General features: G+C 39.7%; 1 protein-coding gene across 8 annotated transcripts in view; it reads left to right on the plus strand.

Annotated features, from left to right (window-relative positions):
- ESCO1 (establishment of sister chromatid cohesion N-acetyltransferase 1) overlaps positions 1 to 17,058 on the plus strand; it is a 58,370-nt gene that overhangs the window by 16,847 nt on the left and 24,465 nt on the right. For all 8 annotated transcript variants that reach the window (XM_067546808.1, XM_067546802.1, XM_067546814.1 and 5 more), the window contains one exon: positions 12,631 to 12,762. In XM_067546808.1, coding sequence (XP_067402909.1) covers positions 12,631 to 12,762 — 132 coding nt within the window. The remainder of the gene's footprint in view (positions 1 to 12,630; positions 12,763 to 17,058) is intronic.

The following is a 17,058-nucleotide window of genomic DNA, read 5'->3' on the forward strand; positions in this document are numbered from 1 at the left end:
CCACTATCGAAAGACAACATACTGGACTAGATGAACCATTGGTCTGACCCAGTATGGCCATTCTTATGTTCTTAAATGCAAGTACATGAGAACCTAAAAATGAAATTGATGTGTAGTTTATTTTTCCATGTTGAGAGGACTGCAAAATGTAAACAGCATAGGGAGTTCTTTTCATTCTTCAACTTTAATAAAAAAAGCTTTTTCTAATGTAAGTAAGGAAATTTGCTTTAAGATTTTTATACTGACATCTCTTCAAAGAGATGGGGTTAACTATTTATTCTGAGTATCATTAATTTAAAGAAATATGCATTTTCATTTTTAACCTGCGCTCAGAATTCACGAAATAGCATTTCACAGCGAACAATAGTGTACTCAGTGATGTGCAGAATATAGAGGATGACAAGGTAATAAAAAATTGGATAATTCACCTTAATTTTAAAATGTCTTCTCACTTTTATGAGATACAAGGTAGGCAAGGTAATATCTTTTAATGGATCAACTTCTGTTGGTGGAAGATACAAGCTGTCTATCCACACAGGTTGGTTCTTCATGTCTGGAGAAAGAAATTGGAAATAATGCTACTAGACGCTAAAAACCATGGACCCAACCGGGACACTGGTTTCTTGGCCCAACAATCTGAAACACACACCTGCCTGCTAACGGGACCTCCTCGTCAACCTCCTCTTGGCCCTGGCCAAAGTCACCATCTGTAATACCAGGGAGGGGAGGTTGGCTGGGGAGGCGCCCTGCGACTGTGGGGCCTATTTCCGTTCCCTTCTCCGATCACGTCTGGGCGGCGTCCACCGGCTCTGTTGACACCTTCCGGGAGCGGTGGGCACTGTCAGGGGCGCTCTGCTCGGTGTCCCCTTCCGGCTCCCTTCTTTTATGCCTTTGACCCTCACGCCCCTTCCTGTTTTTGCATTTGTTGTCCCCTGGAATTAGTTGCATCTAGGTCCGGTGGCTCCTCCCCTTAGGCTGGGGGAGGGGCTTTGAGCGGTGGGCGGGCGTCAGCCCGCCCACCCACCCTAGTTTGCAAATAGGAACCCTTAATGGTCCACTTCAAACCCCTTTTGCATAATGCTTTAACCCTGATTGCCCACTCCATTTCAGATAATATCCTACAACGTTACCCCTTACGCTTAACTATCTGTCCCAACTTGTATTTAGCTCAGGCTTGGTCTACACTACAAAGTCAGGTCCACAGAAGCCTCTGTGTATGAACGTAGTTGTGCATATGTCTATACTTTACATTGGTGGGAGACAAATTTAATCTCTCCTTTATGCCAACATAATATCGGCACTGAACCATGGCTGATGTGTTGAGGTCGACAGCGCAGATATAGACACTGCATTACCTGTGTCAACCCTAACAGTCCTCCAGCAGCTGTCCCACAATGCCTGACACTGACCGCTCTGGTCACAGTTGTGAACTTCACTGTCCTGGGGTCATGGAAATCAGAAGGCTCGCTGCCACCTCCCTTAAGCCCTGTCAATTTTTTTAATGCCTTTTCCTGGTTGTCCAGCTTGGTGAGCACACTTAGCAGCTGTTGATTGTTGTGTACAACTCCCCAGCTGACCATGTCAGCTGCATGCTCCAGACATGCTCCGTTTGGAGTAGATAGTAGATATTACATCTCCTGGGCCCATTGGGAGAAGTGGCTGTACAAGCACAAGTACAGACGAGCCACAGAAACATGGACATCTGTGAGCAGATTTCACAGAGGATTAAGGAGAAGAGGTACAACAAGGATCAGCAATAGTGCTGTGTGAAAGCAAAGGAACTGTGGCAGGCATAGAAGGCCAGGGAGGCCAACAGTTGATCTGATGTTGAGCTGTAGACCTTCCGCTTTTACAAAGCGTACTTGGTGGAGACTCCACCACTATCCTGCACATCACCATCGATCTCTCTAAGGAGCCTGAGTCACAGGACCCTGGCAAGAACAGCAAGGACAAAGAGAAGGTGGAGAGCAGAGGGAATATGCCACGAGCCAGGATCTGTTTGAGACTTCACCACAGCTGTCAGTTTCAGCAGTCAAGCATGTGCAAGCCTGATGCAGGGGAAGGAACTTCACGTAAGTGTGTAAACTTATTTTTCCATTACAGTTATGGTGCCCCTAGCTTAGCAGGACACAGTTATTGACTTTTCATTAATTTACTCATACAGGAAGAGCTATTGGTACAACAAAGAAAGGTAGAGTTACCTACTTTTCATTCCCGTGTACAGCAGTTTGTTGATCTACACAGAGATATCCCTTGAATCTTCTTGAGAGATCTCAATGAAACTTTCAGGGAGGTGCTGAGCCATCCTCTCCCAAAGGTTTTTAGGGATGGAAGCCTTATTTCTTCCATGGTAAAATAGTTTCCCACACCAGTAGGCAATAACTTTGGCAATTACCACTGCAGTGAACAGGCTAGCAGCATACAGGCCCAAGTGGCTTCAGGTCGCCAGCAGCAGCTGTGCTCTCTGTGCCTTTGTTACCCTCAGGAGTGAGCTATCTGCTAAAGTCACCACTGCCTGAGGGAAATGGTGCCAGTCTTCAGCACCATTGCCTTACGTTCATATTTTCATGCAACCAAGCAATCCCCTCCTCGTTTCCCTCACCCTTGGCAGTCCATGCTCACCATGACTAGAGCTGTGAGTAGCACTGTATACTCTGAAGCAGAAGTGTCAAGAAGCATGTCTTGATTAAAAATTTAGGGGAGCAAGGGAAGGGAGTTCTGAATCTTAACTTTCGCTTTCTGTTGTGACTATACTGACGGTGTTTTTGTTTGTCTGTAGCTGCTGCCATTGCGGCCTTAAGGGATTCCTTTTCCACACCTGCGTAATGCTTGAGCCAGATAAGAAGGAGAAAGAGGAGGACTTGGGATGATATGTTCAGCAAGATCTCGCAAGCCAGTGCTGTATCAGACCATGAATGGAGGGCCTGGAGATTGAGTATTGCAGACTGTGTAGGGAAGGAAAGAGCTGACAAGAGACAGGCCAAGATGTCAGAGGGAGTTTCCCCAAGATGTAATGGAGCTTTTTAGGCAGCAAACACAGATGTTGCAGGCACTCTTGGGGATCTATAGGTTCAACAATCCTGGGGTTGCCTCCCTTTGCAGTCTGTGGAGAACTGTGGTATAGCAGCTCCCTGCAGACCCTGTCAACAATTCGTGTGGCATCAGGGACCACATCCCTAATTTTACCACTCCTCACTGGGCTCCATTAAGAACAACCACAGCTTGACATATACTGACCTGTGAGAGCCTGGGGGTGTGTGTGTGTGTGTTGTGTGTGTCTAAAATGGACATGAATGCTCATCTTTCTTTAAGCTCTGTTCCATAAACTTATTATGGTTTAAATGTATTTGCTTTTAATTTGCACAGAATTTTTGGAAGTGTTTTTGTTACTCAAATGTTGGGAAAATAATTCATCTTCATTAGTTCCCAGCATATGCTGCAGAATGACTGGCGATACTGAAAGTACCCACTTGTAATTGTATGCTTTGGCACAACTCATAGGATCAGTGACAAAGAGGGTAATAATCATAAATGTACATCAAGCACCACAAAATTAGTAAGTACATTAGTAGGTCAGTGTTCCATTCATAGATGTGAATCAAGCACCATGCAATTCCTAACAAGCCACTGAACTGCAGGACCAGGTAGAGCACAGTACACCACAGCACGTTGGCTCCCTGTTAAAGTGCTTTTTCAGAGATTCCATGAGCCGTATAGCTCCCTATTAAGCTCTTCTGATAGCCCTTGTGTCTGACTGTTCAAATTCACCCAAAAGCCCGTAATACCTCCACCCTGGCAGCAACTTTTCCCCCTTTTCTTCACAGATATTATGCAAGACACAGCAGGCAGCTATAACCATTGGGATATTTTTCTCACTGAGATCTAATCTTATGAGTAAACAGTGCTCCTTCAATCTACCAAAAGCTCATTCAACTATCATTCTGCACCTGCTAAGCCAATCGTTATATCTTTCCTTGGTGGTGTTGAAGGAGCCAGTGTATATCTTCATAAGCCAGAGAAGCAAAGAGCTGGATCCCTCAGGATCACTACGGGCATTTCAGCATTGCCAATGGTAATCTGCTGGTTGAGGGGGAAAAGATCCCTGCTTGTAGCTTTCTGAACTGTCCTGTGCTTTGAAAGATGAGAGCATCCTGCACCTTCCTTAGCCAGCCAACACTGATGTCTGTGACATTTCCCCAGAAATCCACCAGCATTTGCGTGACCATAGAAAAATATCTCTGATGCCAAAATAGGGATATACGTGCCATCTATTGCTCCACTGCAGTTCAGGAACCCCATTTCTGCAAATCCATGCACTATGTCCTGCATGTTGCTGAGAATTAAAATTCTGCACAGCAGGAGATGATTAATGGCCCTGCACACATGCATGACACTGGCCCCACTGTGGATTTTCCAACTCCAAATTGGTTTCCCACTGACTGGCAGCAATCCAGGGTTTCTAGTTTCTACTGTGTGATCACCACTCGCTTCTCAACTGTCTGTGCAGCTCTCCTTCTGGTGCCTCTATACTGGAGGGCTAGTGTGAGATTGGCATGCAGATTCAGGAAAGTGGCCTTTCGCATTCAAAAGTTCTTCAGCTGCTACTCATCCAAAGCTTGCATCATGACATTATCCCACCTGTCAGCGCTCGTTTCTCAGTCCCAGAAGCAGCACTCCACCATTTGCTGCTTCTGTGAATGCCACCAACAATCTTGACTTAATTCTTGCTATGTCCCATGCAGTCTGATCTCCAGGAAATCAACATGTTCCCTGTTGCTCTTCTTGCAGCTCTACAAATAACGGAGGATCATATGTCCTGAGTTTCAATGCTCATGACAATAGTACTGAATTATGGCAGAGATGGCAGACAGCAACAAGTGGCACATGGATTCATGGGCTTTTCAAAGTAAATGTGAAAATTTTGTGATAGAGATAGCATGGGGTTAGAAGAAGTTGCATGTTGGGAACTTGACCCTGCAGTCCCAGTCATCCCTGTGTGACTTGTTTCTGCCCCAACATACATTGCTAAAACTTCCCAAAATCAGTGCACTGGATGGTGGCAAGTAGCATACTGGGGTACTTACCCTTGTTGCATTACATTATGCATCAAAACAGATGTTCCTGGTGAGTATGTGCAATGCTGGCACTGGGAGCCAAATGTGCATGCATGCAACTGCAGCAGCTTTATGCCAATGTAAGTTGCAGCGGCAAAAGTTGGTAGTGTAGACATGTTCTCAGAAGCTCTGATTTCTTTCCCCAGATCTGATGAGGAACTCTGTAATTCGATAGCTTGGGCTTTCCACCAAGAGAAGTTGGCCCAATAAAAGATATTACCTATCTTGTCTCACTCATATGGTGGGACCATCATGGCTATAATAATCCTCACTTCTAGTATTGGTGTGAAATAATCCCACTTTGACAAATTCATTGAATGAACTTTTTTTTTTTTTTTTTTAACTTTTTTTTAACCTCCTTCAAAAGTATATTCTGTTTGCTATGGACACTGAAAAATGAAATGTACATCATAGTATGGTTAAATGCAGAAGCTGCAACTCTCAAAACTATTAGAGCCACTCCCCATGCTACCTGGCAGCACTGTTCCAATATAGATCTTTATCTGGGCACCAGTGCCAATGTGTTTATACAAACCTGAAGGTAGGTATGAGGGCAATGTACCCTTTACGTCTTCTGATTTGCCCAAGAACTCTAGCTAGAAGCCAGAGTCCTAACCCATTCCCATGCTACATGCAGGAGGTAGCAGAGAGGAGGGGAACCACATGCTGTGTAAAACATGGAGGAGGCATACCCCCTCACTGTGCAATGGTACCCATGCCCTAGCAGCCACTGGATTACAGGGACCTCACATGGGAGCTTTATAACTCATCAACCACTCTGGAACCTACCATAGTTGTGACACATAATTTAAACCCCAAAACTGGACCTCTGGGATAGTAGATGGAAGATTCCTTTCTAGACTTCAAACAAAAATTCGCCAGTTTTGCAATATGGGAAAATTGCCGTCAGCCTAGCCCCCAGCAGTATGAGTTAAGCATACTATATAAGGGTGGGGCTGGAACAGAGCCCAAAATGGCTACTCACCAGCAGCGAGCAGAAACAGTCCCCCAACCTAGCCAGGTGAGAACAATCAGCCAGCAGCCAACCCATCATTATTTTTGCTGTCCAATGGCAGCAGGAGTGCGTGGAACTGTCTCCACGAGCTGGATGCCTTATGAGATAACTGGTTCTACAGCACAAGGGCAGGGAGTGGGGATAGGAGAAGCAGCAGCACCACCTTTCCCACCTCTTGTCCACATGCTGTGGGCCATGAAGAGAGAGGCTATATTCTAGTTTATACATGTTTGCACTATCCCAGCTGCACCTGCTTGAGATCTCCCTCTTTTATCCATTGCTCTGAACCTATCGAAGATGTGCCCTGGCTAGTGAGGTGAGCATTTGTTGGTTTTGCATCTTAAAAATGGACTGATCACTCTGTTCATCACTTGCTGCACCTAGCAGATCTAGGATAAAGTTTGAATCTAAGCTATTCTGAGTAGCCAGTTAACATTCTCTTGTAGCATTTGTGCTATTGTATAAATCATGGCTTATGGAAATGGGGCATTGGGAATAATGAGACATCTGTATTGTGGCCGCTAACAAGATTTTTACTTGTGAAAGTTTAACTAATAAACATGATCACATCTCATGCTTCAAGATGTAAGTGCGGTTAGGAAGGACTTTGTTTTTCTCTTTTACTCTCTTTGTGTAGGATTACATAATTGGTCAAATGTATTATGGGGTGTTGAAGAGGGAATTGATTGCCTTCTTGATAGCATTAGTTACCTGCCACTGGCAGAAACAGGGTTTCATGTGAAGTGGACCAGTCATAGGGTTTAATGGAGAAAATCTGTCTGTGACTGTCAGTAACAGGCATAACTGCACAGATCAGGATAACTTTCAATTACTGAAAAATGTCTTTCATCCCATAAGTGTCAGCTGGTGCTGTTTACAGTAGCAAAGTGCAAACTATTCTAGTTTATACATTAGATCATCTTTCATGTTGCTTAGTTTTCCATTATATTTCCATATAATCTCCCATTTAACTGTTTTGTAACATAGGCACTTCATGAAAGAAATGAAAGGCTTTGGTTTCCAAAAAATTTGAGTTTAATTGATGAAAGTGAAGACTATCCATAATGAAGTTGATAAAAAACAATGGGCTTGAAACTGTTAAGTATAAAACTGAAGAAAATAGTATTGTGCAATTTTAAGTACTGGCTTTTAAATTACATTATAAACTTGATGAAGCATTAAGGTTTATAATCCTATTGATTACAGAATCAATCTTTGACAAATAGGAAAAGATCAGTAATGTAAACACTATCCATGCAGCACGCTGTTCAAACTTCATTGAGCACTGTTTTTTATTTTACATGTTTGTTACTACAGTTTGTAATAATGACCAATTAGGTCAGCATTTCATAATAGGAAATGACCCCATATTTTTACTTATTTTCTAAGATAATTTAAAAATGTAAGTAAACTCTCAAGAAAAAGATTATATTAAAAAAAAGTCCTAACTTTTGTCCTCTGACTGAAGCAATAACAATTTATGAAGATTGGAGTCATGTTTTTCCAACGTTTTGCTAAATTCCACAGAATAAAATTCTTTATTTAAAATCTATACAGCTCCTTTTTGAGAGAGGCATGTCTTGATAGGCAGGGAAACCTGCCCACCAGTTTTCTCTCAGAAGCGTCTGCCTCTGCAGGGAATACATATGGCAACTCAGGATCTCCCATTCTTTTTCTTCTTTGTGAAGAACTCAAGAAGAAATATTTCCTTCTCTGAACTTTCTTCCTGCTGTTCTCCATTTTTTCCCCCCCCCTTCTTCCAGCCTGCCAGTTTTCTGGCTCTTTTTGCTCACTGAGCAAAGTGTTGCTCCATCTGCCTGGAGCAGTCACAGCAAGGGTAATCGAGAGGGGAAGTACCTCACCCTGTGCCTAAGACAAGGGAACCCCTACCATCACCAAATGCCTTTTTTGCCTGTGGATCTTCTTAAATCACACACATGGAGGATCCGGCAGAGATGCACCTTTTCAAAGAAGAGAAATTGGTAAGACTTTTTTATATGTCCAATATCAAGAAAGAATTATTAAAGCCCTTCTAGGAATGAAGACAGCCTTGATGTAATGTGATGCCTGGTTGTCTTGAAGTTATTAATGGACTGAGAGAGTGGGTCTGTGGTATAAACATCTCACATTCTTCCTAATGGGTGGCCAGACTTAAGGTGTTTATCCTCTTTGAAGTTCTGTGCAAATTTTTATCAGTCAATGTGGACTTGCTGGTGCCTAGAAGAATGAGTTTTAGATCAAGTAACCCAATTTCTGCTCCCTCTGCTGCGGCTCTGTCTTGAACCACGTTGCTCTATCAGATTGCTGAGAACTAATCTTCGTGCCCCTTGTTACTGCTTCTCTTCCAAGTCTTAAGAGCTCATGCTTCACTTCCCCCAACAGAGGCTTTTGGAGAAGATTAAAGGGCCACTGTCAATTTAAAAAATGAACTAAAGGAATATTGTCAAGTCAAAAAATTTTAAACTAATTTCAGAAACTTTTGTTCTGAATTTTTTCTAAAAATTCCATTTAAAAAAGGTTTCAAAAGGTTTTCTTCTTTTCTGCTGCTATCTAAGGGTGTATTTCAGCAAAGGAAACTGGGCAAGCTTCAGAATAATAAACCAATGTTTATGCACACTCCATCTCTCTTCTCTGGGGACATGCCTCATTGTCTGTTTCAGCAACTACATTTGTTGGTAGTACACTTCATCTCCCAAATGCCTTCGTGTAACCTATTGAGAAGTCCCAGGATGGTCCTCATATTGCTTGCAAAGCCTATGCACAGATCTGGGGATACAAAAGGATAGGTTTCTCCCAGGCCTCAAGGTTTTGTAGGAGTTGACTGATGGATGTTCACCAACCAGCTCTGCAAATCTATCCTGGGGAAAGGACACCGTCTTGTTCCCAAAACCAGAAACTGCAGCAACTCTTTAGCTGTTACTGGCAAACTCCCTGTTGTAGAGAAGAGTGGGTATGCGAGCTCCCTTCAGAGCACTGCATTAGAGTGATATCATGCTGGTGGATGAGAATAGGAAGTATTGCTGAGCAACAGATGTGAAAAAGCTATGTGCAAGGTACTCTCAAATGTGTAAATAAACTGAAAACAAACAATTTTTCCCATGTCACTTTCAGTAATAGTAATAAGTTTTTCTCCCCTGCTGTTGTGTGAGATCCATACAAACAAGGAAAATTATACACAGGAAATGGACTGTGCATGAGTTGATCTCGAATGTTTAAAAAAAAAAAAAAAAAAAAAAAAAAAAAGGAATAGTTTTTGCTCTATTCATTCAGCTGTAGTGATATTAGGTGCTAATGTGTAATAATAGGGTAAAATAATTGGACAGATTTGTCTCTAAAATACAAATACATTTAATTCCCACTGCTGTATTGCTCCTGATTTTAGCCTGTACATCCTATTTCTGCACTGTCTCACACAGCAATTTTTTTTGTCTGAAGCATGGTATATTGCAGTGTGTGGATTTGGAGCAGTGCTTCTGTTATGTCGGCAGGGTAATATCTGTATGGGCTGCATAACTATAGAATATATTTGTTTTAAAAAACAAACAAAAACCTTTGCCACACTATTCAGCCTTAAAGAAGGCTTGGTGCACTTTCTAATTGCATTCCTTTAGTATTCATATACTAGTAGGTTTTTAAAATAATATTTAACATCTATATATGTATGCCCATTCACACACTTGAATACATATAAAATAGTAACATCAATGAAATCCTAAAAAATGGTCTGCCAGATACCAGCAACATCCTAGAATATCAGTCCTCGTGTAAAATATAATGGGGCTGTATTATGTCCCTAGAGATAATCTGCTCAAAGAGACTGATAGAGAGCCATATGAGCAGCATCAGGCAGACAGGATGAATTAAGGATTCTGGCAACTTTGAGGATTTCTTTGCCATTAACATTTTAGTAACTCCCTTATGTAGTTAGTTCGCTTAAGATTGCTAGTGTACCACCATTCACTTTGAATAAATTTTAACTTCACATTCATTTGAATAGGATTTTTTGTATCACAAGGCTTGTTACACTATTGTTTACACATTAAATATTAAGAATTGCTTTATATTTAGCTGACTTTCAAATGTACGTCTTATCTTATTTAAGTGTACTCCAACCATCAAAGCAGACTTCCCCCTCACCTGTCATACTCTGAGCATCGGGGACGTGTTCTCCATCCTTGAGGTAGCAAAAATTAGGGTTGGGTCAAGTGGAGTTGTAAGGTCCTTTCTCCTGAACTGCCTTTTTTTCCCCTTCCTTATGTATAAATACTTGAAATTCAGCACACTCCAATGGCCAAACGGGCAGTTTCTTCTGAACTACACCTTTTTAAGGGAGGCCTGGAGAGAGGGACAAAAAATGCATTAGTCTCAACTTTCACACCAATGGAAACTGAGTCTCTCCCTAACTCTCCAGGCTAAAGCAAACACATGGAGCAACGTTTGTTTCCTTTTCTTCCTTTGAAGAATTCGTATTCTTGCCTTTCCCTCTATTACATGCCATAGGAATGTAGAAAAGCCATGCTGAGGATAGACCAATGGATCTTCAGGTCCAGTTTCCTGCTTCCAGCAATGGTCCATGCATATGCCGTCAGAGAGAGGCTTATCTTATTATGCATCTCACTAGCACAGTGACATTTCTTGTCATGTTTTCTACTTCCCCTTTTCTATTGTCTTTCTCCAGTACTCTTGTATGTATTGTGAGCTACAGTGAAATTTGTGAAAAATTACTAGAATTAACAGAGCATGGTTATAGTAGATAACTTATGGGGTATACTAAAGTTTGTCTTTTCCTTGGAAAAGAAACTATTCCTAAAGATCAGACTTCACTAGTAGCTTTGCTTGAGGTTATAACAGTTACTGTGATAGTTCAGTTTTCAATGTTGATATTACTGTCTTCAGACCAGTTAAACCAAATATTTTTCAGAGTTGAAAGTGAGGGTAGGAAATAGGCTGAAAAAATCCAGTCAGACTGCAAAAACACCTTTCCTGTAATATAGTATAAAAAGTCTATACACACATCTCTTCGTTTTTAAGATGAAATTAAGTTTAAACATTAAATATTCATGCAATATTCTATTTTGAGATTATCACACACACACACACACATCACTAAAATTTTCCCTAGAAACAAAACCTGGGCCCTCCTTTGCTTATATAGTGTTTTTGTTTACCGTATACTATGTTAATTGGATTCCATATTATGTGTGTAATGTCCATCTAGCTTAACTTAATTTTTAATCATGTGTTATAATCCATTATCCTTTTCATACACACTTTAAACAAGGTCCAAACACAGGTTTGATTTTTTTTTTTTTTTTTTAAACCAAAACTTGTGTATTTTTTAGCCAAAGATGGTTTCCAACCTTACCAATATATACATCTGTTTTTTGGAACAGTTTTCATCCATATGAATTACTTAGTTCAAATCAACAAAGGTCCTATACTTGAGATCTTATTCCCTGTGAGGCATTAATTATGTTGATTCCTAGTTCTTTGTACTTTTCAGAATGAATAACACTTGTGTTTATCAGTAAATTGCAAAACAAGTACTGAATTGTCCGTGTGCTAAATGAATTTTGTAATAATTACAAAATAGTGATATCATTAAATGCCAGAACAAAATTACTGAGTGTTCCTTTTGATATGGGACTGTTTTCCTGTATTAGGGGAAAATGTAAGCTACAAGAGAATATAAAGCATGATAAAGTTAAGAATCTTCAGATTTCTGGGCAAGGGTTATATTCTTAACTGATGCATATGATTTGTATATATGAAATACAACTTATACCCTTAAAACTTTGAGAGAAGAGGAAAGGAAGGTAAATGAAAAACACAGTGCCAGATAATTTAATTTGACATAACTTATTTTATCACAGTAGAAATCTGAAAAACAATAACAGGACATAGCATGTGTACTGTTGTTGCTCTAATACTTACTTCCATAACTGTTAGATTATTTGTTTATGGTAGTGCCTACTAGATGCTTTTCAGGCAGTCAGGACGGAATGGTCCATGCTCAAAAAGCTCACTATCTAAGGACAGACAGGAGTTAAGGCACAGGGAACAACAGATAGGTGTAATTTTTTTTCATACAAGAGAACTAAACTCACTGTAGGTAGCAAAGTAGGTAAAGAGGTTATTTCTTGTATAAAAAAATTAAAACAGAGGTGAGCAGTCCATGTTTCTTCATGTGGCCCTGCTAGTATGTCTTAATTCCTACTGTGAAGAACTACCATTAATACTTGGGGTGGGGGAGAGGTTATCTTAACGTGCCTTTAGTCCTATGGCCTCTGCTGTAACTGCAGCTTGTGTGCTGGCCATTGAAGGATAGACATCTGGTCACTATATATTTAGTATACTACTTTTTTTCCTCCTTCCCAACTCCCTTTTAGCCTCAGTGCAGAATCTATATGTGCTTTTGTTTATGAATTGCATATCTAGCTATGAAAAATTTGTTGTTTTAACTGTATATTGAGCAATATATATATATATTTTTTTAAATAGGATGCAGGACAGAAAAGATTTGGAGCTATTTCCTGTAATATTTGTGGAATGCTTTACACTGCATCAAATCCAGAGGATGAAACTCAACATCTGCTCTTCCACAACCAATTCATAAGTGCTGTAAAATATGTGGTAAGAGAACTTCATGTCTTTTACATTTATAAGCTTTAAAAGTTTTAAAAGCTTTATATTTTCCCTGCTGTACATCAAACACAAATCACATTACTTTTAATAAACTCTTAAAATATTATAGTAGATGATAAATCCATCTGTGGTAAACATTCTTTTTGTTAAGGGATCCTAACATATGGTAATAAGTCACCTATAAAAATTGATTATCATGATAGCAAAGTTCCCATTCAGTTTTATCCCTTTCTTGTTATGTTTCCACGTTGTTTTGTAGGAAAATAAACAGTAATTTATCACTATTTTTAAAATTTTGTTAAATTTAGCTTTTGATATAATTAGTATTGCCACAACATTTGGCATAAGAACTAGTTGGGGAGCGCATTGTCTTCTCTAGAATGCCATCCAGATGACTTCTAATTCACTTTTCTTTATATTGGCTGTGTTGGAATAGTATCAGTGATTCAGAGTTTAAATGCCTTGGAACTTTGAGCATAGCATTACAATGTATTAAAACTTCAGAGAATAGACACTAGTATATGCTTGTTTTTCACAGTATAAAATTTAAAATTATAACTGTACATTCCATATTCTACTTACACGTAATAGGTATGGTTGAGTCAACTCAGGTTTAAAACCTCCTTGAGAGTGTTGTACAATTTCAAATAAGTATATTGTAAAATTAACTACTATGCACTAGTTGATATTACAGTATTTATAGGAACGCTCGTCCATGTGTCTGAAATACAGAACAGAATCCATAAAGTATTTTTTTAATCACTCATGTTACCTTTAGTACTCTACACCCAAGTTGATAAGACCTCCAGGATAACTGAACTGAGACCACCAATTCATTTCATATAGGTACCAAACAGCAATTAGACCACCATTAAATCCTGAGCTGAGTTTGAACCAGTGGTCTATAAAAGATCCATATACCATTATTAATACTTTGAAACCATCCAGTCACTTTAAACAATTTATTGCCAAATATTGATGGCTTGTTTAATTCTTTTCTTAGTTGGCTGACTGAATCCCTAACCCAAAATACCCCAGAAAATCTTCTCTGAATAGTATTAGACAAATTGAAGGAGGTGGATAACTAGAGACTGTGATAGAAAGCAATGTAATACCTGTTTTCCTGCTTGTTCCAAATTGTCCATAGTAAATCACTCCAGTCAGTCATCTTAAAGAATTTTCAGGTCTCCGATGTTCCCCAGGATTCTTTGTCTTGACTGGGGTAGTAGAATAGATACTGTAGCAAACAGCACAAAGGCTTCTGAGGCACATCTGGAGGTCTGAATTGCTTTGATTGTCTTGGTGGAAGAGCATTTTTACAGACAAATGGAAACAGGTGTGGGGATGTAACTGGTATAAAAACAAATGAGGAAAGACTAAATTAAATCCTTTGAACAGAAGTTGGTAGATGAGTCCTGTAGCCATTCACAGCCACTAGCACTTCGGTGATCTATAGCTTCAGGTGGTATTTGGGGATTGAGTAGGAATTTCTGAGGAAGTGAACAAATACTTTGAAAATGACGAGAGTTGGAACAGTTAATATCCCCCCTCCATTCCTTGCCATCACAGATATGTCTAGGATAAGACTTGTAGGCATGTGAGTGAAAGGGAGAAGAAACTGTCTTAAGAACAATTGGAATAACTTTGTAGTTTACAATGAAATAGTTCAAAAGCTAGAGAGAGTTTTAAAAAAGAAAAAAGCAAATAGCTAGACTTTTAAAATATGCTACAGACAAAGTGCTTAGAAAGATGGCTGATGGCTGAGAAATTGGAAAGCTTTACAGAAATTGAACCCAAGCATGCTATTTTTATCTTCACCTCTGAGAGCAACATCTTATCTCTGAAATCTGTGAGACTTTGGTTGTGGCTCCTCAAGTCACTTCTAATGATGAATGTAGAATAACAAATACTATGGCAACTGGGATGATGATTTTATGTAATACATTAATATAAAATATAGTTGAAAACAAGGGAAATAATTTTGTGACTGTCTTTGAAATTTACCCTTTTAGTTTTAGTTGAAAAATACTGAAGCAAATCAATTGTTGGTCAAACAATTGGAAATAAATGAATCTAGACTTGAATGAATACATATCTTTCATTCTGGTTGTTATAACCCACACTTGCATGTTACTGGCCATTCTATTTCCCCTCTTCTAGTTCTTCATGTGGGCTTAGTGTTCTAGGTGGATTCAGTATACTATGATGATGGTCATTGTAGAAACACCTATATAAAAGTGTCTTAAAAGGATTTTTTCAAAATTGACCTTTTGCCTTTTTTTATGCTCCTTTGTTGTCTAAAGAAATCCTGAAATGGTAGTTTTTAACATTCTAGAAATAGGAGAAAAGTCAACTCTGCTTAGTCATCTTAGTTCTTCTAAAAGACTTCTGGAGGGAACGACGACTCAGTGTGTGTATTGTCAGCTGTTGCATGTTAATGTCAATTGAGGGTATTGAAACATTAACGGACTTTCTCCAATAGTTAATCATTGACATTAAATAGGGAGTAACAAAATCAGTTTTAAACATTGACTTCCCCTCTAAATTGCTTATCTTTCACTCTCTTGAAACTTGTGATGTCATTTCATTAGTTCTCCAATCATTATTTTGCAGGTGATCTTTAAGCAGCGTCATCATTGCTCCTGTCGGAGCCTGATTTTACTTGTAAGGGCATTATCTCAAGACATCTCCCTCCATTCCTCCACTGCTCAGATTCTTCATCCTGTAATGCCTCATTGTGAGACATAAGAAAATTTGTCAGACTGATGATTGTTAGGGAGAAAAGTAAAGCTACATTTCCTCTCCTCTTTCCGCATGTATCTGGGAAGATGATACTGAACATCTCTCTCAATAAGATCTCAAAGAGATAGTTTGCAGATTTTTTCTTTCCTATCATTCTAGCACCTGCTGCGGCTATGATATGTCCATGAAAGTAGACAGTCTCCGTTATTGGTTGCCCCTTTTTTTTAAAAGGAAAAAGAAATTTCTTCCACATTCATTTGGCCAATCAGCAGATGCATTTCTTTAAGACTTGAGAGAATAAATAGAAGCTATCATCAACTAAACTCTGAAATGTGATTCTTCTCCTAAAATTGCTTCCTGGCTGCTGCTCCTTTTAGTTTCCTTTGACAGAAATATACTATTCAGGACACAGTGTACAATTCCCAAGTTGACTTTAGATCAGGCAGAACAGGCCACAGTTGATCTACCACATGGTCGCAGATGTCATCTTACTTTCCCATGTAGTGGTTGGCTCCTTTTTATGATTAAGGATCTTTATTTCATTATAGAACCTCTTCTTGCAGTTAACTGAGACAGTTTTGTCTTCATTCTGATGCTTTCTTTAGTGTTGTATCAAAAGTTTTCCTCCCTAAAAGAATCTAAACTTCTATGTTGAAAGTAAATATTTTAGTCCATCTTAAGCCTATTTGAAGGAGCAAATACCATGATGAAACAATCTCTCTCAGAAGCTTGTCCTGTTTGTGTGCACTTGCTCACGCTCTCGTGTATTTTTTTTTCTCTACCTTCCAAAAGAGTTAGGCCAAGGTTTGAAAAAATTACCAGATTTCTCCTAACTACAGTGCTAATTCTGCTAGCCAGAAGCAGATTGGAAAGATGGAGAGGGAAAGCAAAAGCAAACAATGAGGTCCTGATGAGAAGTCAGCCCCTGATAAGAAATGCAAGGCGCTGGAAGTCAGTCCCTGATTCCTGTTTAGAGGCTCCATTGTGTGTATCAACCCATTGTCCAATACAGTGATTCTCAAAATTTTTTCCATTTAGCAGTATGGGGAGGGCAGTATCTCAAGACACTTTCTTCCACTCCTCCACTGCTCACATCTTTCATCCTTTTGATGTCTCATTGTGAGATGTGAGAAAATTTGTCAGACTGATGACCCCTTGACACATAAGAATGTGTGATCTAATACGTTGTGAGATGCAGCAGCAGCTGGACTCCCAGAAGGAGGAATAAGGTTTGTCTTCTGTCTTCCCACCCCAAAGCGTCCTGGCTATTGAGATGTCTTTTCTGTTCTAATCTTTCTTTCTCCTCCCAGCCTGTTGACTGCTGCAAAGGGTGGTTTGTCATTATTCATCTACCCTCACTGGGTCGGTCTCTCTCTCTCTCTCTCTCTCTCTCTCTCTCTCTCTTTTTAAAAGTCACCCTCTCCTGTGACCAACTCCACTGCTACTGTTCAAAGTTTCTCTAATGGTAGCAGAGGAAAATTGATTATTTTTTGTCATTTTCATGGCTGCCTTGAAGATTCTGATTAATAGCTGCGAAACTGA

Source organism: Emydura macquarii, unplaced genomic scaffold (genome assembly GCF_026122565.2).
Source record: "Emydura macquarii macquarii isolate MOO-44397 ecotype Brisbane River unplaced genomic scaffold, CSIRO-AGI_Emac_v2 contig_212, whole genome shotgun sequence".
In the NCBI taxonomy this organism is placed as follows: Eukaryota; Metazoa; Chordata; order Testudines; family Chelidae; genus Emydura; species Emydura macquarii.